General features: G+C 46.3%; 1 protein-coding gene across 2 annotated transcripts; it reads left to right on the forward strand.

Moving 5' to 3' along the window:
- Positions 1-727: 727 nt before the first annotated feature.
- On the forward strand, positions 728-21652 carry CTPS1 (CTP synthase 1; the record flags this gene model as incomplete). Of its 2 annotated transcripts, XM_082494189.1 has the most annotated exons (18): positions 728-893; positions 1345-1515; positions 2297-2397; positions 3580-3696; positions 5886-5969; positions 6218-6298; positions 7954-8105; positions 9356-9488; positions 10918-11006; positions 12467-12561; positions 13125-13187; positions 14096-14139; positions 15068-15164; positions 15387-15442; positions 15527-15623; positions 15917-16061; positions 18364-18454; positions 19945-21652. In XM_082494189.1, the coding sequence occupies 17 exons, from the start codon at positions 728-730 to the stop codon at positions 18446-18448; spliced, it is 1776 nt and encodes a 591-aa protein (XP_082350315.1). In that variant the 3' UTR covers positions 18449-18454; positions 19945-21652. The 2 variants fall into 2 exon arrangements, with proteins under 2 accessions (XP_082350315.1, XP_082350314.1); XM_082494188.1 differs by lacking the exon at positions 19945-21652 and having other exon boundaries at positions 18364-18665.
- Between the last annotated feature and the right edge of the window lie 2832 nt (positions 21653-24484).

A 24484-nucleotide genomic window follows, 5' to 3' on the forward strand; every position in this document is an offset into this window, starting at 1 on the left:
ACCCGCCTACGGCCCTGCGAGCCGCACGGAACCAAGCCGCTCCCGCCGCGGCCCCGGGGGAGCACCGGGAGGGCGCTGAGGCGGGCGGGGGCGGGGCAGGGGCGGCCGTTAGCGGGACCACGCCCCGCCCGCGCTGAAGCGCGGGAGCCTCCCGCCCTGCCTCTCACTGCGCAGGCGCAGCTCTCCCCCGGCGCCTGCGCCCCGCCGCGCGCCGGCCTCATGCGTTCCCCTGCCGAGCCGGCTGGCAGCCGCGCGGCGCGCGCTCCCTCCCTCACCCCGCCCGCCACGCACCCTCCGCGCGCCGCCCCGGCGGGCACAGGTGAGGGGCGGGCGGGCGGGCGGGGGGGGCGGTGGAGGACGGGACCATGTGAGCAGGCGCGGGGGGAGGGCGGGGAGCGGGCGGGACCACGCGGAGGGGATGGCGGGGGGGGGGGATGGGGGGGCGCTGATGGCTCGGCGGGGCCGCGGCCAAGGCGGGAATTGCTGAGGGGGGGGGAACCGGCGGAACCGGCTCTCGCTGACAGAGGGGAACGGCGGGGGGTGGTCGCTGACAGGGTGGGAATGGTGAGGGTCGTCGCTGACAGGGGGAACGGAGACGTGGTCGTTGACAGGGGGGACGCTGACAGGAATGGCGGGGGCCCGGGGCTCCTGCAGGCAGCGGGTCTGTCCCCGCCTGCCCGGGGCAGAGCCTTCGCTGAGGCAGTGTCGGTGTCAGGCAGCGAGGCAGATGAAGTATATCCTGGTCACCGGCGGGGTGATCTCGGGCATCGGCAAGGGGATCATCGCCAGCAGCATCGGCACCATCCTCAAGTCCTGCGGGCTGCATGTCACCTCCATCAAGATCGACCCCTACATCAACATCGACGCTGGCACCTTCTCCCCGTACGAGCACGGTGAGTGGCCCCGCGGGGCCGAGCTGCCGGCGGGTGGCCGGCCCTGAGCTGGGTGCCGGGGGCTTCCAGGTGGGTGCCGGGGTTGGCTTTGCCTGGGAGGAACCATCTCCTTTGCACGGTGGAAGAGTTTGTGTCGGGTCCCCTGTGTGGCACCTGCGTGCTGAGCCTGTCGGCGGCTCTGGGGCCGATCGTGCCACCGGCAAACAGCAGAGATGTGCTCTCTGGTCTTTTGTCACTGCTGCCTGGTTGAGGGATTCGGTCCTCAATGTCGGAGTCCTCTTTGTTATATAAGGCTTTTTGCTTTATTAGCCACTCCTAAGCTTGCTGTAGCAATGGGAGAAGGTGTTTCCTTACATTGAATTCTTCTAGCTGTCACAAGCAAAACCAGCAAATTGCTGATGTGCACCGTTTGCCCTTGACATGCGCTTGTGCCTTTTTCTGTGTGCTGCAGGGGAGGTGTTTGTGCTAGATGATGGAGGGGAAGTGGACCTGGACCTTGGTAACTATGAGCGCTTCCTCGATATCCGACTCACCAAAGACAACAATCTGACTACTGGGAAGATCTACCAGTATGTCATCAACAAGGAGAGGAAGGGAGACTATCTTGGTAAAACTGTCCAAGGTGATGTAAAGTTTAATTCCTGATGCTTAGAAATATATTCTGTATTTCTGTCCTGGTTGGATGCTGTTGCATTTTATCTTGACTTGAGGTCTTTGTTATATGCTGTTCTTGTGACGTTTTTTGTTTGTTTTTTAAAAGGGGAAGTAGGAGGTGTACCAGTTCAGGTGTAGTGGTGCGTGCCATACTGAATTGGGTTACCTGTAAGCCCCTCAAAGCTTTCCAGTACTCAGCAATATACTGCCTATTGTTTGGACTGTATGCTGGACTTGGGTCCAACTGTCTAATGTAGCCAGTACTAGATGAGAACAGACTTCAGACTCCTGTGGATTATTTGTTAGGGGTTAAAATGGTTATTGGTTTGATAACTGTCATGTCATTAGAAAACCCAAAGAATCTTTGAGGATCAGATCAGTCCCTTCCCTTTTTAATCCTCCTCCACAGCTGGTTTGGATAAGGACTTTTACAGATGGTTTAAAACAGAGTAACTCTCTTTGCTTAAAGCAAAGAACTGTTTGTACTTGAATCTTCCAGCTTAAAGGAAACGTCTCTTACATGTGTTTAAATTGAGACAGGATTACATTTCCTGCCAAGGCACTTCTCTTGAAAATCACAGCCAAGAATAATCACTTCAAAAATGCATATTTCTTTTAAGACAGAAATCAGTGCTTAAGTCATATGGGAAGCTCCGGCTAGTTATTTTCAATAATTTGATCTGTAGTGAGTTAGAGGGAGATATGTGCATGGGTTGTGGCTTTAACCCTTGCCTGGATTTCTTTTTCAGTTGTTCCCCACATTACAGATGCTATACAAGAATGGGTAATGAGGCAGGCACGCATTCCTGTAGATGAAGATGGCATTGAACCCCAAGTTTGTGTGATTGAGGTCTGTAGCTCTTAATATGGGTTTGTGCCTAGTGTGGAGTAAACTGACCTATATGTGTATTTTGCATTGTAAAATTTTCTTACAGCAATGTTGAACTTTGCATGTTTTTGAGTTGATTAAAAATCCCCCTTACTCGCCTCACTTATTCAGTCTAAACTTTTGAATGTTCTGTGAATCCACACGTAGAAAGCTTAGGTTTTAGACAGTTACATTTTTTTAGATGCTTTGCTCTCTAGTATAACGTGAATTAGTCTATAGAATGAATTTTTGCTCTTGTAACTTTATATGCCAAAGTCTGAGTGAATCACGCTGTGCCCTCTTCTTCCTTGGTGGGCAGAGGGAGGGCGGGTAAATCACCTCTGGAAACAGTTGACTTTCCTCCTTAGCAGTAAAGGGAGCCTTGGAGTGACTGGTTCAAGCATAGACCTAGAAAACCGAATGGCACAAGTTAGTGGTGACAAACCCTGTTTGGTTTCCTGTGCGTTGTATGGAATGTTGTGCTGCCAAAGGAGACAGAGTAGGGCAAAGGCTCTGAGATGGTGCTGCTGAGCTGGCTGGCAGGGTATGCTAATACAGGCGAGAGGGAGCTTGTCAGAGTGCCCAGGTCATGGTGACTTAGGACTCTTGCTGCAGCTTGAGTGCCAATTTCTGTTCCAGGATTCACAAGCTTGGATCCTGCAGTACCTAGGAGGCACTGTCTGACAACGCATGGGAGTTTGTCAGCTGTGCTCCAAATAATGCCTTATGTCTCTGTTCCAGCATGTGTCCAAAACCCCTCTATATAGTTACTAAAACTTAACAGAAATTTTGCTTCTCAGTGCCCCCTAATGTTTATAAATGATAATTTTAACACCTAAGTTTTTTCCCTGAAGAGAGAATAGAGACAAAGCTAAGGTCCCTGGAGAGGTGTTGCCCATATGAGAAACTGTTTTTTTTGTGGCCTTTTGGTTTATGGGGAAACCATGAAGGTAGTAATAGTTAGGGTAGATTAGAGGCTGTGGAAGTAGTACAAGCAGGTAAATCCCTCTTTTCATCTTCGTTGATGATTCTTTACGGAATCGGAGGGAGGTGCTGGGGAGATGTTTTAATGTCCTTTTATGTATGTTTTAGTACGCTTTAGCCTACGAATTCAGTAGATGTTTTGGTACTAACTTTAATTCTACACGTCTCTGTCTTTTTTAGCTTGGTGGGACAGTAGGTGATATTGAAAGCATGCCTTTCATTGAAGCCTTCCGCCAGTTCCAGTTCAAAGCCAAAAGAGAGAATTTTTGTAACATTCATGTCAGTCTAGTTCCCCAGGTAAGGACCTAAAATGTTGTGGTGCTCAGGGGCTTCCCTAAACCAAAACTTGCTTTCTAAATCTGTTTCCAAAATGCTATATCTATAGGCACTGTTATATTTGCATTTCTATGCATAGAAACTTCTGGAAGCAATGCAGAGAATATATGGTTCAATAGTCAAAAAAGGTTCACAAGAAGTGAGCAGAAACTTTTCAAAGTGTGTAAATTTGTAATAAATAGTTGGGAGTTGCAGCAAATGCAGTTTTGCATCTTTAACTGCCATTGCATGGCCTGAGGCAATCCCAGGCACAAATACAGGCCGGGCAGAGAATGGGTTGAGAGCAGCCCTGAGGAGAAGGACTTGGGGGTGTTGGTGGATGGGAAGCTCAGCATGAACTGGCAATGTGCACTGGCAGCGCAGAAAGCTGCCCATATCCTGGGCCGCATCCCCAGCAGCGTGGCCAGCAGGACAAGGGAGGGGATTCTGCCCCTCTGCTCTGCTCTGGGGACACCACACCTGGAATATTGTGTCCAGCTCTGGAGCCCTCAATATAAGAAGGACATGGACCGGTTGGAGTGGGGCCGCTAGAGGAGGCCATGAAGATGCAGCGAGGGCTGGAGCCCCTCTGCTGTGAGGACAGGTTAAGAGAGTTCAGGGTGTTCAGCCTGGAGAAGAGAAGGCCCCGGGGAGACCTTATAGCAGCTTTCCAGTATCTGAAGGGGGCCTACAAGAAAGCTGGAGAGGGACTTTTTACAAGGGCATGTAGGGATGGGACGAGGGGCAATGGCTTCAGACCGGAAGAGGGGAGATTTAGACGAGATATTAGGGAGAAATTTTTCCCTGTGAGGGTTGGTGAGCTCCTGGCGCAGGTTGCCCAGAGAAGCTGTGGCTGCCCTATCCCTGGAGGTGTTCAAGGCCAGGTTGGATGGGGCTTGGAGCAACCTGGGCTGGTGGGAGGTGTCCTTGCCCATGGCAGCGCACCAACCTGGGCTGGTGGGAGGTTGGAACTAGATGGTCTTTCAGGTCCCTTCCAACCCAAACCATTCCATGATTCTATGATTCTTTATGGCATTGTCTCCTAGCTTTTGCAGGTAAACTTGCTTTCTAGGGCTGAAAACTTTCAATTTCCCTTAATTTGCATAGCCTTTCATGTCTGCAAAGCTAATAAAAAATTCAGTGATGTAGCCAGACTTCACAGCCATTTGGACTTACTAGTAATATCATAATCCAAGCTCTTCCTGGAGTTCTTTAATATTTCTGTTGCTGTGTGCCCTCCCCACCCCCTTCAAGATTTACATTAGCTGTAGTTTATGAAGTAGGTTGGGTTACTTTTGTAATTTCAAAACATAATACTGTGTTTTGAAACATAGTCTTTTTTCCCCTTAGTCAATATTTTAATGTGTGTTTTGATCTTTAACAGTAATTTCATAGGCTCTCACATCTGACTGCTATGTAAGCCATAACAATCTGAGTGATGGTTGCCCTTAGTTCAGAGATTCAACTAAGAAAAGGCATTATGAAGCAGTGCTACGATAAGAATCAGTTAATTAGGAATCACAAAAGAAAAACAAAATATCCCTATGTGCCAAGTGGATGAGGTGAACTTAGGTTAATACCAAAAGCATATGAAGGTATTTTATGCCATATAATGCCTGATATAGCCTCATCTGTATTATCTGCTCTGGTTTTGAAGACAGTTTACAGTCTTCACGCAACAAAAGCCTCTACTACAGGAGTCACTGCTGAAGAAAATTCTTGTGTTGTTATGTTAACAGTACTAGAGAGCATGGGTATTCCTTGTTTCAGAAATGGGTTTGACAGAGCTACTTGACAGAGTTACTGGAGTGCAGATCAATCTTTGTTCTCTTCTCTTTTTTAATTTCTTTCCCCTTTTGTCCAGGCCAGGAAAAAATTAGAAATGCAAAATATTAGGTATTTGGAGGGAGCAGTGAATAAAGAACTTAGAATATCTGCTCTCTCCCTCACTGTGATGCTTGCCTACTTAGTGTACAGACTTGAATTCTGATTTCTGCCAGTTGCTTTCAGTCTTTGAAATTAAAATTACAGTGTACAGGGGTATTTAAAGTTCATGTGAATTATCAAAGTTTTTACAAGATGAATAGGGTGGAGAGTCCTGATTAGCCTAATGAATCACTGCTATGTATCATGATAATTTGATATACCAACTTCTGCTCTTCTCTGACCAGCCAAGCTCTACAGGAGAGCAGAAGACTAAACCCACCCAGAACAGTGTTCGTGAACTCAGAGGTCTTGGTCTCTCACCAGATTTGGTAAGGTTTGCTGTGCATGGCTTTGAATTTAAAAATGCAGTGCTGGCACGTTGCAACAACATCCTAGTCTAAATAACGCTTATGTTGAGAGCTTTTGCATATTGGTAAGAAACAAGTAAAACTAACAGAGTTAGGTTTTTTCCCTAAGTCATGGAGACTGCAGAAAGACAGCTTTTTTAGAGGTTTGTTATATGAATGTCTGAGTACTTCTGTTTTGCTTCACAACCTTGATGTTGCTGTTCCGTTAGATTGTTTGCAGGTGCTCCACTCCATTGGATACCTCAGTAAAAGAAAAGATTTCCATGTTCTGTCATGTTGAACCAGAACAGGTAAAGATTGCTGTCTGCACTTCCTGCAATAAATATTCTAGCTGTTTGTCAAATGCTGAGTGGAGTTTTATCCGAGCATAGCGTTTTGTGTTCTAGCTGTGTCTTTTGTTAGCTGCATAATTCATTTGCTGCTTTGTCTTACCTACATGCCTTACCCATGCAACCATTACAAAAATAGTCCTTTTTATGCCAGCAGCAGGTTTTTGTATAAGGTAGGTAGAGTAGGCTTAGAGAACTCTATGGAATCCAAAGTATTTTCTGATAGCTGTTTTTGACCTTAGTTATCCTTCTGCATTCCTTTGTGTATACAGAAGAATGAGATTTTTCAGTATTTAAAGGCCAAAGAGCAGTTGTCCAAAATTAGGTTTAAAGGATCCATTAATGTATTTCATACACTGCGCTTTTTTTTCACAATTTATTTTTTTCTGCCCGAGATTGCATGAGGAGGGATTGCACAGAAAAGTTGAAATGGTATTTGAGAGAAGCATTGCTTCACTTGAATGTTACGCGATATGCAAAAATTCCATGTTAGCCTGATTCTTTTTATACTGAGACTACTCTGCATAGCATAGTCTGAGGTAGACCTTGGGAAATCATCAAAATGTCTGTAGGCTAAATATTAGCACTTTCCAATCCAGCTGGAGCTTGAAAAATTCTTTTTGTGAAAGACTGAGTATCACTTCACAATTCCAGGCTCTGTCAAGTCATTTTTATTAGTCTTGCGGTTTCGTGTATTACATTCAGAATTAGCTGGCAATAATATTGATGTGTCAGCAGCACAATAGCTACCTCTTGTTGGCCAGGAATTGAAGGTAAGTCAGCACTTTCCAGGAAGTTTAATGTAATTTTTTTTAATTCAAGTTGCACTTGAATTGAGAAGTAAATGCTACGAAGGAGGAAAATTTGCAGCCTAAGGGGTTGAACTCTGCTTTCATTTCAGTCAGGAGAAACGAGGATTTAAAAATAGTTGTGCCAGTATATTTTTGATCCTTAAAGTACAGTCTCGTTCTTGATAGACAGATGACAGTTGTCCAGAGCCATCTTTCCTTTTCTATGGAAGCCCATTTCAGTGAACTAGAACTGTTGGCACAGATATTCCTCATTGACCTGAGGATTCTTTCCTCACAGTTGTTTAATCCTGAGTTTGATGAAGGATGCCCTGTGAAATTTATTGCTGTGTTGAGATCACAGATTCCCCTGGGCTTTAATCAAACTGGGAACCCTGGTTAAGAACGACAGTGGGAATGGGGAAGCTGGGCTTGTGGGCAGTTTAGCTGTAAAGCTGTGTATTTTCAATCAGGATTACCAAAAAGGCTTCATCACAGAAGTCTCTTTGAAGTGTTCTTTGAACTTTGCTCACATAACTTGCATAGCAGCTGACTTTCTCTCTGCTAGGTTATCGTGTTATAGCCATTCCCAAGGAGCTCCAGTGAGCAGTAACACCTGGGAAGCGTTGAAGGATGCGCTTTCCAAGTATATGGAAACTAGTATTAAGCTATTCATATGTTGTTATGTTACTCAACGGATGTTATTTCCTGGAAGTTTAGGTGATCGTATGGTTGTCTGCTAGAGATAGAAGCTCTCTAAATAGCTGTCTAAAAATAATTGCACAGGCACTTAGATCTGTTTTAATGACATTCATATTTTATGAACAGGTCATCTGTGTTCATGATGTCTCTTCTATCTACCGGGTTCCTCTGTTGTTAGAGGAGCAGGGAGTTGTTGACTACTTCAGACACAGGCTTGACCTTCCCATTGAGAGGCAGCCCAGGAGGATGCTCATGAAGTGGAAGGAAATGGCTGACAGGTGAGCTGCACTGCTGGGCATAGTTAAAGACTCCAGATTAGTTTCTCTTCTTGGTCATTGGTTATTAGGTGTCGAGTGTTACTTCAAGTTCCTCAAGTGTTCTTATGTGCTCAAATTTTTCTTTTTTTTTTTTACTAGAAAAACGTATTTTCTTCCTAAATGTTTGACTGTTCGAAAAAAAAATTCTTCAATGTGAGAATCCTGTAAGATAATGTTACTGAGTTCCTTATCTTGTGTTGGTAATGTACTGTCTATGTCAAAACAAGGTTGACGTAATTAAAAAGTGGGCAGCTCTGCCCTCCATTTTTATACAAAAAGACCCAGTGGTATTATGAAGTGTTGAAATCCTTTTGTAGGCAGATGTAGCAGTCATCAGGAGTGTCAATAAAAATCTTTGGAGTATGCTTTCAAGCAAGTGAAACAACTGTTTTGTAACTGTTCTGTCTGAGACTTCTAGGGCACAGTGCTTTTTTTCTTGTGGGGAATAGACTCCATGTTCATGGGGAAACTGCGAACTGAGTCTTTTCAGTTGGCATTCAGGCCCTTTCTGAAGCCTTAAATATGTTTGTCCTTATAAGAAATTAATTTTCAAGATCTAAATGTTTCCCTTTATTTATATGTCCGACACAGGCCACCACTGTCAGTAACATTTCCTTTTGATGGGGAAAGCCCTCAGTGATGAGCTTGGTTGAAGGTACTTAGCAATTCTGAAATAAACTTTAAACAATCTCTTAGCTGTAGCCAAGAATGCTGCCAGGTGCTGGGGACTGAAAGTGTAGGCAGTACAACCGTCGGACTCCAGAAGTCCTTTCTGTATTTCTAACTGCTGAAGTGAACTCAGTCAGAAGCAGCGTGGGAAGATGCTGTACAGTATAAACATATGCAGAGTTGTGCTTTGATCCCCTCTCCTAATAGTTTACTGCAGACTTTGAATCTAATACAGCTTCCTGAAAAGACAGTTTGGATCTACTCAAAATGGGTTTTCAGTGTAAGGAGAGATGAGTTAATTTATACATGGCTTTCTGCAACTCTTTGTCATTTTTTTTCCTTTCTTCTAATCTTGCTTTGATGTTTTTAAGTCTTCATTATTATAAAAGGTCGTCTCCTCCAAAGTTGTCATCTCTCTAGTTGGACAGACTTTCAAGAGCCCAACTGTTTATGTTACTTGAAAAGCTGAATAGAATGTAAGTGATTCTTGCCCCCATTTCCTGTTAATGATGAAATAACCCTTGTGTTTTGATTTTGTTTAGGTATGACCGTCTCCTTGAAACATGTTCTATTGCGCTTGTTGGCAAATACACCAAGTTTTCAGATTCCTACGCATCTGTCATTAAAGCACTGGAGCATTCAGCACTGGCTATCAACCACAAACTTGACATTAAGGTAGGGGGGTATGTGCGTGTCTATGTGTAAAAATTCCCCCCATATTCACATACAGTACTACCCATCTTAAGTTTTTCACAAACCCACAGACAGTAAGGGAGAGTTGAGTCAGCCAGTGAACTTTAAAATTGTCCTTGGATTACAGCATCAAAACATCTGTTGTCAGGCGTAAACCAGCTTCAAAGCAAATCAGCCTTTCATCCTGTAAGATATACAAGGTGTCTCTATAATTGATGCGAACTCTTCAGTGCTCAGTGTTGCATGGTGAACCGTGGTGGAGCAGTAGATATATTTGAAGAAGGCGCTGTTGACTTTAATTTCTCTGACAGTTGTTGGAAGTGATCCTTTTTTAGGGTCGTTGTTGTTATCCTTGTGGTACTCGCAGGTTTTATGATGCTTCTGCCTCAGGCTTTATTAAGGCTTTAGTAAAGGTTTTAATGTTTGGCTGCAGAGGTGCTGTTAAAGGTCTTGGTTGTAGCTAGATGCTCTGAAGAGGTGAAATACGTATTTCTGTTGTCAGAAATTTTACTTTCACTTAAATATACTTTTAAATGTCCAGTGGTTTCATGATGCCAGTGAGTCATGGAAGTAGGTGGTTTTTTAACAGCACTGTTCCACGTTTGGGTTACCTTTCATCTTATAAAATTAGTGGAGAAGAAAACAAGAAAAACAAGTAAGACTGGTGAAAGGTAAACCCTGCACATATGGGTGGTTCCTGCTACAGATATATTTGTGTGGTTCAGAAGGGGAATGTGTTCTGTGAGCCCTGTGCATAGAGATCTTAGGGTGCGTTAAAGAACTGTTTAGCAGTATTCCAAGCTTGGGGGGTGAGAGGGAAGGACAAAAATGGTTGTTCAGAAGGGTTAGCAGACTGCCAGAGTGTTCAGAAGTTCAGACATACTGGAATACTGGAGATGAGAAACTGGAAAATTTGCAGGCTTTTTTCCATATGTAGCATTAGTCAATTACAACAACCCGTGTTTCACCATATCCTATTTGTTCTTCAGTCCCATTAGAAGATTAAATGATGTATATTTGATGAGATAGTGATTCAGTTTTTTCTTGCTGTGTGGTTGTTTCTGTCTGTATAGCCATGTGTTCCCATCTCACTGTGCTCTGTTAAGACTTCACATTTAATGAGTTTGAGTCTCATGGACTTCACGTATGTCACAGCAGAGCTACAGAGACGGGGAGAGATAAAAATACATGGCTTCCGTTTGTGCATCTGTAGTATGATGGTGGGGGAAAGCAGTTTTGCTGCCTAGCAGATAGGAAATCGGCCCAGAAAAAACATAAGCAAGTACCTAGTAGGAAACAAATTCAGAGATCTTCAGGAGGAATGATGATATCTTCATTTAATGAGAATAAAGGAGACCTTGCACACTCTTGTGGCAGTATCTCAACATACTTTTTTTGGATTTTTTCCCAGTATATTGACTCTGCTGACTTGGAGCCAGATACTTTGCAGGAAGAACCTGTCCGATACCATGAAGCATGGCAGAAGCTCTGTGGTGCTGAGTAAGACATACTCTGTCCATTTCTTTGGAGCATGTCTGATAAACTTGCTGCTATTGACAGTTTTGGAATTAAGAGCCTCACTGGAGACTATTTTCTTAGGCACTGTACTGGCACATGCTGACATTGCTCCAAATACCTCTCAATGAAATTTAGGATAAGATGTAAAATGGAGAGCTGTTAAATAAGCAAAGGAGTTTGTGAAAGGCAGCAGTAGAGGAGATGGTCATGCAGATGAGGATGTTCACAGGCTTAGCGGGGAAACAGGGTGAGAGGAAATAAGGGGAAAGGATAGGTACTGGCAAAGGCTATTAAAGCCAAAGAGGGAGGAAAACGGTGTAAATGTGGTATAAAGTTCTTTAGGAAGAAAATGTGAGAAGGGAAAAAGTGTTAGGATGCAGAGGAGTGTGGCCAGTAGGTCGAAGGAGGTAATTCTCCCCCTCTCACTGTTGAGGCCACAACTGGAATACTGTGTCCAATTCTGGGCCCCCAGTTCAAGAGAGACAGGGAACTACTGGAGAGAGTCCAGCATAGGGCATCTAAGATGATTGAGGGATTGGAGCATCTCCCTTGTGAGGAAAGGCTGAGAGAGCTGGGACTCTTTAGCCTGGAGAAGAGAAGGCTGAGGGGAGACCTTATTATTGCTTACAAATATCTAAAGGGTGGGTTGAAGGAGGATGGAGCCAGACTCTTTCCAGTGGTTCCCAGTGACAGGACGAGGGGCAACGGGCACAAGTTGGAACATAGAAAGTTCCGTTCAAATACACGGAAAAACTTCTTTATGGTTTGGGTGACAGAGCACTGGCACAGGCTGCCCAGGGAGGTTGTGGAGTCCCCTTCTCTGGAGATTTTCAAGACCCACCTGGATGCAGTCCTGAGTAATGTGCTCTGGGCAATCCTGCTTTAGCAGGGGAGTTGACTGGATGATCTCTAGAGGTCCCTTCCAACTCTGAAAATTCTGTGATTCCATGAGTGCCAAGAGTTAGCCCAGGAAACAAGAACAAGTGGGGCTTGTTAGCCCTCAGGGAAGAAGGCTTTGGGTGGTACCAGGAGAATGAAGAACCTCCTGCAGAATTTGGTGTCTGTGGTCAGGAGAACTTGCTACTGCATCCAGCAGCTTCCTCAGCATGGGCCTGGATGGGTGATATGTTTGCAAACATATTCAGTGCAGAGCATGTGGGTCATGCAATGTTAACCATTCTAGTATTGTAACCTATTTGAGATTTTTTGGGAAGGTAAAATGCGCTTTTATAAAAGGTTTCCCTGAAAATTCTGTAACATTTTATGTGACGGCTCGTGGGAAACTGTGCTGCAGACAGGCCTTGCCACTTAGGGCACTTCAAAGGCCTTTTCAGGAGTGAGGTCTTGCAGGTCTGAGACTTTATGGGAGAGAGGTGATACGTGTTTGGTGGGAACCACGCTGGTGAGCCCTATGTGAATGAAATCTTTTCGTCCTCATGCAGTGGAGTTCTGGTTCCTGGTGGATTTGGTGTTCGAGGGACAGAAGGCAAAATTCAAGCTATTTCCTGGGCAAGAAAACAGAAAAAACCCTTCTTAGGTGAGAAACATGTTTCATCCATAAGAAGAAATAAAGAAAAGAAGGAGGTTGAATAACAGCCTAACTCATCTGCAGTAAGAGCTTTGCTGATTTTCATTAGTATCTGGAATGTACAATTTTGAAGAGAATTGGCTGAGGAAGGCAGCGATCTATGCTCAGCTTAACTGGGTAACACAGCTGTCATCTGTAGTTAGCTCTGAAGTGGTCAGAGTTGGCTGGGATGTGATGACATCTCTGTAATGAGAGGATAGGAGTCCCAGAGGAAGTTTCAGAGGAGGCTGTGGTGATCTTGGCATGAGGAAATATGTGACTGCATTTAAATGAAATGGACATGGTGAGACTGGAAATGTGTAAGCAGAGTGGATGGGGAAGGGAGGGGTGGAGTAGAACTTGTCAGAACTACTTGGTGCAGAGTGAACAGACCCCTAAATCCAAGTCAAAGGTCTGTCTCATCCAGGTTTTCCTCTCACTCAGGACTGCTCTGTGAAGGCGTGTGTGCTTTGTGATACGTGCTCAGTGCTCCTTATCCTGACATGATCTGTGTTCTGCCTTTCCTTCTGCAGGAGTTTGTTTGGGAATGCAGTTAGCAGTTGTGGAGTTTGCACGCAGTGTTCTTGGTTGGCAAGGTAATTGCACAAAACCTTTCCTGGGGTTTGGTCATTTCTTTGATTGCTTAAGTAATACCTATAGGTATTTTTTAAATACCCATAATTTTTTATTTTTCATTAGTAGGTAGATTTAATTTTTTTCTAGGCCTGTAAAATTCCCGATCTCCTTTGCAAATTCAAAGGAACAAGAACAACTTCCTTATCCTAGTCAAGTAAAAATCAATAGAGTAAGGCATGCCTATAATGACAGAAAACTTTCTGTTGCTTAGAGCGAGGTTCAGCTGCTGAATAAAACACCTAAGTGGAGTTGTGCCTAGGTGTGCTGGACATCCTAAACTCCCATTATAGCCAGTGGGAACGAAGACCAAAAAGCAATTCAGCGAACCAGGCAGATGCACCTACTTTAGCTGAATTGCTTTCTGGGCTCCACTGTGTGAATTGACTAGGTCCCTGTTGTCAAAACTTCCTTTACAGAGGGCTAAATTTAGTTTCTCAGCCTGATTCCAAGTCTCACTAGTAGTGAATGTAGGGGAGAATGTTTCTTGGAGTACTTCTGCTCCCTGCCCCCCCCCCCCCCCCCCCCCCCCCCATCCCGCCCCAGCTTTATTTAAAATATTCTAAGCTGTTGAATGTGTGCTTTTCCTGAACGACCTTCTCTTTCATCAGTGATTACACTAGACTGGTTGCTTTAAGATTGCAACCTCCAGGCAGCCTCAGAAATTCATATCAAACAAAGCTGACAGTCCTGTTTCTGCTGTCGGGAGCTGAGCTGGCAGCTCTGTGCAGGCACGTGGCTTGGCACAGTTAAGGTTGCTGCTTACCAGAAGCACGGGGACAAGATGCAGCTGTACCTGGGGGAGGTTCTGTAAATGCATGTTGTGGTGTGAGGGACTTTGTGTTTCTAATTGAGGAATGTAACATTGCAGATGCTAACTCAACAGAATTTGACCCCAAAACTGCTCATCCAGTGGTGAGTTCATGGCAACTTGCTTGTAATGTCCTCACTGTGCCAGACTTCTCTGCACATACCTGTTGGTACAGTTAAGAGCTTGGATTATTACACCTTGTGGCTTTTAAGTCTGTCTTCCATCATTTACTAATCTGAAAAGAAAATGTCTTTGCCTAGTTAATGTATGGCAGTTTTTGCTTCCTAGAAGATTGCAGTGTTTATTACAGGTGAAACACCAATATATTTTTTTTAATTTTTATTGTTAATGACACTTTTTCATAAAGCAAGGCGTTTTCTAAGAGGTAAAAGGTTCTTAAAGGGCAGTTTGGAAGCTAACTGATTCACAGAGTAGAAGTTAAAGATTTGGTGATATCCTGATTCCACTGTATGACTATTTAATTATGATCTCAGAAACTAACGTAGACAGAGATTAATTTGTGGACGGATTTCTGAACCTGCATTTCTCAAGACTGCAGGCTCCACATGCCTTGTCTGGGGCAATAGTGATGGGCTTCTGCTGTAATTTAAAGTGCTACTCAAATGGAAAAAGTTTTCAAAAAGCAGGTTATGAAGTTATTTATCAAAGTATACGTGATTCCGATTTGGGGATTTTGTTTGTAAATTTGCTTGTTTGTTTGTTTTACGTTTAGTTCAGTGAATAGCACAGCATTAGTGTGTGGGATCTGTGTAGATTTTAACTGAGACCTTTCCTATGTAAAAGCTTCCTGAATACCTGCAAACCTTCCATATGTTCTGTACAGCCTTTACTAGAATAACTCAGCTAACTAATCTAGTTTTTTTGCACTACCTTGTGAAATCAGTGTTCCTTGGGGTGGTTTGCTTGTTTTCTGCATGGATGTTGTTTTTTTTCCCCTCTAACGTTTCACAGTCTGCCTGGGACTGTTACTCCTCCCTCATTCTCACCTCCCTCTTGGAATGCTTTTCACAGGTCATAGACATGCCTGAACATAATCCTGGGCAAATGGGCGGGACCATGAGGCTTGGCAAGAGAAGAACACTCTTTCAAACCAAGAATTCAATCATGAGTAAGGCATTTCTTACCTCTTTTGGAAGTGTTTTCTGGGAATGACATACATGTATGGTGGATGTGGGGAAGGGACACCTGGGAGTGTGAAATGGAGATCAACGAATTTGGTCCCCTCGAAGTGGCAGGTTCTGATGGGTGCTATTCATACGAACTTGTTGAGACTTGGCATCATGCAAACTGTTTGGCATTTGTTCTAAGAAATGTCTTCCTGTTGGTGTAGGGAAGCTGTACGGAGATCACGATTTCTTGGAAGAGAGACACAGACACAGATTTGAGGTAAAAATGCTGTTGTAGGTGTTGAGCTTTTCTGTGTAATCCAAACACAAGAGATCATGAGTTTTCTTGCTTTTGGCCTTCTAGGTCAATCCAGAATTGAAAAAGTGTTTTGAAGAGCAAGGTTTGAAGTTTGTAGGCCAGGATGAGGAGGGAGAGCGAATGGAAGTGGTTGAGTTGGAAGGTGAGTACTTAAGCAATTAGTTTGTGGGCGTAGGTATTTACAAGGGAAAGTGTTCGGAGAGTAATTGAGGAAGTTTTTGTGTGGGACCAGTCCAGGCTCTCTCAGAATTATTCAATCCATAAAATTACACTAAAATAAGAATCCCATGTGCCTGTCAATTCAGGGACAAAAGGCAGGACAGAAATGACACTTCTTCCCCATTATCAGGCTTCAGTGTGGTCAGTGCTTTCAGCTGCAGGTGAGCTGCAGGCTTAAAAGATTTGACATTAATATTTTCTGTTTCTTTCTCTCAGAGCATCCTTTCTTCGTTGGTGTGCAGTATCACCCTGAATTCCTCTCTAGACCAATTAAGCCATCTCCCCCGTACTTCGGCCTTCTCTTGGCATCTGCAGGAAGACTCACGCATTATCTACAAAAGGGCTGCAGGCTCTCACCTAGGTGGGTTGAAGGAAGACACCAGTCAGACCTTTCACAGGGCAGTGCTTCTTCCTACAGGATAAACTGGAGAATCCTCTTGGCACAAAGTTACTGTGCGCTAACTAGGGGGTATTTGTAGCACCTCTTCTTTCCACTCTTTCTTTGAAACTTCTTGTCTTACATTTTAAGATTGATTGTAGTGAGGTCCCGACTCAAGGAGAGGAACTCTGCAGTCTTCTGTTGTCAGTTAGAGGTGTTTGGGAAACTGCAGCTGGGCCTGCTCTTTGAGGGGATTGGAGACCTTGTGGGGTTTTTCCCGTGTTCCTTGTATAAGTCCTAGGTACAGGCTCCTCCTTAAGAAATTTGTTCCTGTTGCTGGTTTAAAGAATGAGCCCTGGTGGTTGCAGCTTCATATATTTTTATTTTTTTTTCTGCTGACTTAAGCTTTCATTTAGCTCAGTTTGCAAAGCAACTAGTGTTTTGGGTAGACTTAATGGCACATTTACTTCATTCTGCTGCTCCCTCATGCCCTGCAGTTCTGCTCAGCAGATGTGGCAATATGCAACAAATAAACATCACTTTGGTGGTGATCCGTTTTCCTCCTTGTAGAAGAGAACACAGAGTATTTGCCTGTGTAGCTAGAGTGCTAACTTGCACTAAACAAAACCCCCAAACTAAATACAAAAGAGAAATAGCACTGAATGTATTCAACGAAATCAATCCAAAAGGAATGTATTGGCCTTTCTGGGTTGCGCTGCGATGCAGCTGCACCACAGGAATTCCTGTTGCTGTCTGGAGAACGGCTGTCAGTTGTGCTCTGACTGATCTGCTCTGAAGAGAGTTTCTATGTGAGGATGCTTCCTTTCAATGCTTCCAAGGGTTGAGGGATATTTTAATTTCCTGCTTTTGTACATTGGAGTTTGAAATGGCTTCTCACAGCAGAGAAGGTGAAGTTTCCTCTGTACTGCAGCATCCTAAGTTAGTATTATCTGCTGTTGGAGTCTTTTGTGATTGTGGTCGCAAATTGTTTCATGGTTAGCATGTAATCTAAAAATATTGGTGGCAGTTGTAGGCCCGCCTGTACTCCCATTCCTGTGCCCTTGTAACTCTCATCACGTTTTCAGATAAGTCTCATCATTCCCCTCTCATGAGGTTTGTATGTGACACCAAACTAGCGGGAACAGACTATACACTTGAGGATGGAACCACTGTTTGGTGGGACCTGGGCTGGAGCAGTGGGCCAACAGGAACCTGATAAAGTTTAACAAGGACAAGTGCAGAGTCCTGCATCTAGGAACCCCTTGGAGTAACACAGGCTGGAGAACAAGCAGCTGGGGAGCAGCTCTGCTGACGAGGTCTTGGGGAACAGCAAACTGAACATCAACCAGCAGTGTGTGCTGGCAGCAAAGGAAGGACGAACAGCATCCTGGGCTGTATGAGTAAGAGCACAGCCAGTAGATGGAGAGAAGTGATTATGTCTCTTCGCTTGGTATTTGTTAGACCATATCTAGAATATTCTGTGCAGTTTGGGGTTGCCCAGTACAAGTAAAACATCGATATATTGGGGAGAAGGTCAGGAGGTTGGAGTACTTGCCTAGTGAGGAGAGGCCAAAGGAGCTGGGCTTGTTCAGCCTGGAGAAGGGAAGGCTTTATGGGGGACATAAGAGCAGCCTGCCAGCACCTACAAAAACATTAGCAAGAAGATGAAAACAGGGTCTTTACAGAAGTGCATGGTGGGAGGATCAGATGCAACAGATATAAATTGAAATAAGAGAGGTTCTGATGGGATACAAGGAAAATCTTTTTCACCATTAGATCAGTCACGCATTGGTGCAAGTAGTCCAGAAAGGCTGTGCAGTCTCCGTCCTTGGAGAGTTTCAGAATGTGGCTGGATAAAGCCCTGAGCAGCCGTGTTTGATCTCACAGCCACCCTGTGATGTAGCTGTCCTGAGCTCCCTTCCAATCTGCATTATTTTGTGAATCTGAAAAGACTGTTTAATAGATTAAAGGCAATCAGCTGTTACTGGGAAGCTGAAATAGAATGGCTTATGGGTGGTTAACCAGTCTCCTATTTCCTGTTTAATGAATTTCAGTTAGAATAACTTGGCCTTATAAAATGCCTGTTATATGTATAATCACTTTAATTCACAAACCTTAAAATTGATGATGACTCAGCCTTATTTCCAAAGGGACGGCTATACTAGGAATTTTGTGTGCTCTGCTTTTCAGCTTCAGCTAGCAGTACTTACTACCAATTCCTGATGCAACCTAGGTTTATAAAGCACTTATGCTCTGTAAAACAAAATCTTTCTGAATTCTGCAGGGACACCTACAGCGATAGAAGTGGCAGCAGCTCACCTGACCTGGAGATAACGGAGCTGAAGTTTCCATCAGTAAATCATGACTGATTCCTGGTAACTTTTCATAACCTCAACCTCTTTCCTTATGGAAAAAAATTATTGCCCAGTCTTTTCTCCTGGCATTTGAGTGTTTCACATCAGTTGGTAGAAAACTGGCACACCATGAAAAGTGCTGGTGCTCACGCACGTGTTCCAGCTGTGCTGAGGGATGCGTAATACCTCGTGTCTGTGTAACAGATGTGGGTGGGTATTTCCTTAGCAAATTGACACATAATAAAGTATAAAAATACATGTGGGAGTTTGAAATTAAATTCAAATAAAGAAACAAAGCACAAATATAGCACACATTCCTGAAAATGGAGACAAAGCTGAGCAAGGGGGTACTGGATTTAGGTTTAGTATTTTGGGAGCGTTCTCTCACCTTTGCCAAAGAACATTTTTGAAATAGCCATTCTCCCCCATCTCTTGAAATAGCAAGTTTCTCTGTCAGACCAGTGTTCTTGAGCTCTGAATTGCAACAGCTGCTGCAGATGTTGTGTGGATGTGAAAATTGGATGTATATAATCCAGTCTTGGGGGGGGGGGGTGGGGGGGGAGGGGGGCACTAACACCTGGCATTCAAACTTCACCAGCAAAAAAAAGTCGACAATTTTTAAATGAGTTCTCTGTTTGTGCGGTAGGCGATTGTGGACGTCACATGTTTTCCCACTGCTCTGCCTGGTTTTGTGTGGTGGGTTTGGAGAAGTTAAGCAGTGTTTGAGCACACGCATGTCTAGTGAGAGTGGGGGCTTATTGCTGAATGCCAGAGGACCACGGATGTCTGGCTCTTCCTTCCTCCCCCTTTCCCTTATGTAACAGACACTTCCAAAATGAACTGCAGAGTGAAGATGAGGGTTAGCCTGAGTCTAGCACAGAAGCACTTCCCCATCCCTGGCCATGGGACTGGGCCTTTGCAGTGCTGAAGACAGCTGGGTCATTGGGTGTTGGGCTGTTGATCTGGTTCCAGATCGAGCAAACGAAAAGCTGAAGAACCCTCTCTGTAAATTTTTATCCTCCTGAAGATATCCTGAAACTTTGGCTTGCTGACAGTAACCAGTGTGTTCCCTAATATGACAAGTCTGGGTGCTGCGTTGGTACCTGAGGGCTTGGAGGCTGTCCCCAAATGAAATTGTAGGGAAAGTGACAGTGGCACGTGAGGTGTGTCCCCTGTCCGGGTGAGTGGCCTGCTAGTGCACATCTCGGCTCAACTCTGTTAATAGCTGCAACTTAACGAAGATTTTCCTTTGGTACCAGCCACGGGCATTGATTTCTAGAACGAGCTTGCTTTCTCAGGGGTGTAATACACTGGTCCTAATTTTGCCATCGTGCCCCTGTAAAACTGATAGACGCCTTCTGTGCTGGGAAGAGGAGCGTTGGCAGGTCCTACGTGTTGTGTTTGTCCGGGGTGATGTATGTAAGAGTCAGACTTCAGTGTGCTGTGAAGTTCCAGCCTGTTGCTCTTCACTGTCAATAATTCCGGCTCCTTTTCTTTCTCTCTTTCTCCAGGTGTGTCTTCGCTGAAGAGAAGAGTCTTCATTAGATTTTCCCGGCACTCTCACAGCAATAGCTTGAACACTCTCAGCTCTGGGCTTTCTTAAGTTATGGTTTTACAATTTTCGTTAGGAAATCATGTCCCTTTATTTCCTCAGCACTTCTGTCCTTTGTTTATTTTCTGTGTAGATTCTGTTTGTTTATGGAGGAGAGCTCATCGCAGCACATGCACCTCTAGACTTTCTTCAGTTAGCGCTGTCTTGGAGATAAAAAGTTTTGAGTTTGGGATTTGATGTGCTGGGGAGAATCCAGTTGCACATTTCCTTCCTAATGCATGGTAACGCTGGCGTGAGTTTATATCTTGGACACTGGCAGTTGAGTTGCTTTCTCCACCCTTTCTGCTCCCTCAGCAGTCTTAATTACTTATTGGTGAAATGATGTGGATGACACTAGATTTTTGAGGGCTTGCTCAGTTATTGAGCTGTGCTGTGCTGCAGAGGATGGGTCTGTGCAGCTTTATGCAGGTTTTTTTTTTTTCCTGGGAGGGGGTGGTTTTTTGTTCTGTTTTGTTTTTTTCAGTAGTATTTAAAAACATTTGGCGCTGGTGGTATTGGTGCATTCATTGCCGGCAATGAACTTTTAACCAGGAAAATCTTCCTGGAGTAGAGTTAATCTGGAACATGATCAGCTCTAACTGTGGTATGTCACTATGTCACTCTGCAGGGATGCAATTAACTTGGATCATGGGGGGAGGGGAAAGGGGGGGGAATTGTGAGGAGAGCCCATCGTTGCCTGAAACAAGGCAGAACTGTTGGCCCTTTCTATGCCAGTGTTTGCTGGTGCTGCTTCTTGGGCTGGAAAATTTCAACTCCTTGCATCAAGGGGGAGGTACAGAAAAGAAAGTGAACCACTTTCAGATGCTGCCTTTAACCGCTCCCCTTGTGATTTGCCCTGGACTGAACACTTCATGGTGCTGTTTTTTTGTTGGTGGGAAGTGGAGCCTTCTGTTGCCTTTTTTTATACGGCGGTGCCGCGTGCCCCGCACCCAATGCAGTACAGAAGTGCTGTTTCCTGAGGGAGGGGCATCGTGGTTTGCCTACAGTGTTACTCGGTTTAGTCCATGTGTGTGTGCTGTCCTATGGTGACGCGCTCAGCTTTCCAGTTCTGGGGTGGGAAATGCACTCGCTTTTTTTTGTTGTTGTTTTCCTGCCTCTTGCTGTGTAAGTGAGACAGTTTTTGGTCTTTGGTAATTTAGAAGAAAGGAAGAAAGTGTCTCAGTTGTCCAAAGTGTTGTATGTTCAGAACTCTTCAGTTCATTAAAGTTTGGAGAAAGCTGTACGGCTCGAGCCTGGCTGAGTACTCGCTCCTGAGGTGTCTGATGCCAGACTGTCCTGTCTCATCTTAAGTGACCTTTTTCCACATCCCCTCTTGCTTTATTCCTCAGTTACTTTACATATACGCTGTAAAGCTGCTTTTAGCCCAGAAAGCTCTGAGCATTCTTCGTGTGTGCCAGTTACAACAGTGCTGCAGAAACGGTCAACCACGTGGGGATGCGCTCGGTACTGAACAAACGGTGGCCCTGATGCGGCTGGTGCCCTAGCAGAGTGCCATCATTCCCTATCTGTAGCACAACTTTGTTTTCTTTCTCCTGAAATTTTTTTTGGCCAAAACTGTGCAACTGACTTGGTCATTAAATGCTTATTTGTAATAAAATGAATAAGTAGCCAAAGGCTTGCTATATTACTTCCATAGGTCAGAGGGAGCAAAAGGACTGAAGTATAATACTGTATAATTTTAAATTAATCCAGTGTGAGTTAGAAGAAGTTTGTTAGCTCTATTTGCAGTGCTTTTTAGACATTAGTTCCAAATTATGGGGCTTCTCCCCCAGCAGTGGAGAAACCTGGGGAAGCTGGACTGAGCCTACAGCCCATGCAGGGCAGGAAAAATGACAATTTTTAATTGAGAGTTGTGCTGCAAGCTGCTTGTTGGGTGGTTTGCTCCCTCTTCCTCCGGAGCTGGGAGAGCTGCTTTCTGGTGCCCGCTGTGGGGTGTCCCAGGGCTGTGCCTTTGGGCTGTGTGGCCATGTGGGGCTGTTACTGCTGCGCTCCCCCCTTCCCAAAACTGCCCTGGGGCAAGTGGCCTGGGGCCACCTTCACCTGGGGCATGAGGCCCACGGAGGCCACTGCCCTTAGGCCGTAGCCTCGGGCTCTGGGGAGAAGTGGGGAAGTGCTTTTTCCCTTTGCTCCCCATCCCGCACCGCTGCGGGGGTGCGCGGGGGCCAGGCTGGCTCCGGACTGCCTGACCAGCAAGGTGATGGGTGCTGAGCGCAGCCGGCTGGCACCTGGGTGCTCTGCTGCCCCACGGGCTGTGTGTGCCATGCAGTAGTGTTAATTACAAGGTCTTACACGGTCATCAAGGGAGAGCTATGTGCCCTGAGCTGTGGCTGTCCCCTGGGAGAGCGGGGAGCTGCTCGGGGGGGAGGGGAGGAGGGCTCAGCTGCCCCCAGGGCAAATGCCACAGCCCTTCCTGGGCACCAGGTATCAGCCCTGCTCTCTTCTTGCCCCAAGGGAGGACACGGCCCAACTCATGGCCGCGTTGGTAAAGCCATCTCCCCCCGAGCTGTGCTCCTGCTGTGGTGGGGCAGGAGGAGGCAGCCTGTGTGCCCTGCCAGGGATGGGGCACCTGGTGCCCACTGTGATGCACGCCCCGAGCTGCGGCAGGGGTCTGGAGCACACGTCTCATGAGGATCAGCTGAGGGAACTGGGGGTGTTCAGCCTGGAGAAAAGGAGGCTGAGCGAGGACCTTCTCGCTCTCTACAGCTCCCTGAAAGGAGGGTGTAGCCCGGGGAAATCGGTCTGCTCCCAAGGAACAGGCGACAGGACAAGAGGAAATGGCCTCAAGTTGCGCCAGGGGAGGTTTAGGATGGATATTGGGGAAAGTTTCTTCCCCAAAAGGGTTGTCAAGCACTGGAACAGGCTGCCCAGGTAAGTGGTGGAGTGGCCATCCCTGGAGATATTTAAAAGAACAGGCAGACATGGTGCTGAGGGACATGGTGTAGTGGTGGACTTGGCAGTGCTGTGTTAATGGTTGGACTCGATGATCTTGAAGGTCTTTTCCAACCAGAATGATTCTGTGATTCTATGATTTTAGCTCCGTAGCTGGGGCTGTGACAGAAACAATCATTTAAAGTTAAAGAAAGGAAGATGCAGTGAAATTTTACAAATAAAATGGGCCTCCACGGGGCTCGTCCCTGGGGTGCGGGAGTCTGGTCACTGGGACTTGGTGAAGGCACCACTGTGCCCCAACAGCTCAGCCCCTTTCCAGCCCAAAAAGCGGAGGGATTCAGCCACTGTCCAGACTCTGCTGCTGCAGGGCTGGGGGCAGGGACATGCTCGCCCTGGGGCTGTCCCAGGAGGAGGTGCTGGCTGCAGGGGGACAGGGCTGTGTGGTGGCATGCTGGAGCCCCAGGTCCCCATCAGCCTGGGCTGGGAGCACCACGCTGCCAACAAGCAGTCCAAGGGGCGAGTTTGGGCCAGAGGCACCTGAACAGAGATGCCGAGGTGCCCAGGGAGCCCCAAGGCTGCAGGAGATACCTGGGGTGCTCCTCTCACCCCACCCGGTGCTGAACCTCCAGGACCAGCCCAGACCCCTTCTCCCCAGCAGTACCCACCTGGGGCTGGGTGCCTCCCACCTGCATTCTCCATCCGCCAGTTTCTCCCTTCACCGCCAGGCCCTCAGGACATGTCAGGAGGTGCTCCAGGCACATCTCCAGCCGGAACACAACCCCCAGATTCACCGCACATGAAGATGAGACCCACCTTGGCTTCACCATGATGCCACTGGTGCCCAGGGGAACGCTCAGAGCAGCTCCAGCATGTGCTGCAGATGCCCCAAGCATGGTGTGGGGCCTGGCGGGGCCCCCTTGGTCTCTGGCCCCTCTGTGTGGCCCAGCCTATGCCCCCAACCCCTGCCTGGTGGGATGGAGCATCCCAGACAGTTCATAGACCCATGGCTCCCCAGATGTGGGGCCCATGGTCACGTCAATGGTCTGTGTGGGAAAGCAAGGAGGCGGGGGCTCAGCTGTCCCCCCCCACCTTGTGCCCACCATCACCTGCCTCAGGGCACTGTGGCGGGGCAGCCCTGTGCATTTGTGGTGCGTTTGTGCAGTGGTGGTTTCAGTGACTCCAGCTGGGGGCTGGTCCCTGCCCCAATGCTCCCCACAAGCTCCAGGCAGGAACTGTGAAGGCCCCTGGCCACACCACTGCCAATCCTGCCCGTCCCTGAGAGCAACTGCGCTCCTGGAGCAGGAACCGTGGAGGCCAGAGGGCTCCAGACCAGTGCTGGAAAGGTGGTGGTGTTTGTGTAGCCCCTCTACCGTACCTGTCTTGTGGTGCGGGGACCTGCAGTGCCTCTCTGACAGGGATGTTCTCAGGTAAAAACATCCTGGAGAGCAGAGACCAGCTGCTTTGGATGGGTGTACTCTTCACTGGTTGAAAAACTGGCTGGCCGGGCCCAAAGAGTGGTGGTGAATGGTGCTAACGCCAGTTGGTGTCCG

Source organism: Vanellus vanellus (assembly GCF_965231255.1).
Source record: "Vanellus vanellus genome assembly, chromosome: 22".
Lineage (NCBI taxonomy): Eukaryota > Metazoa > Chordata > Aves > Charadriiformes > Charadriidae > Vanellus > Vanellus vanellus.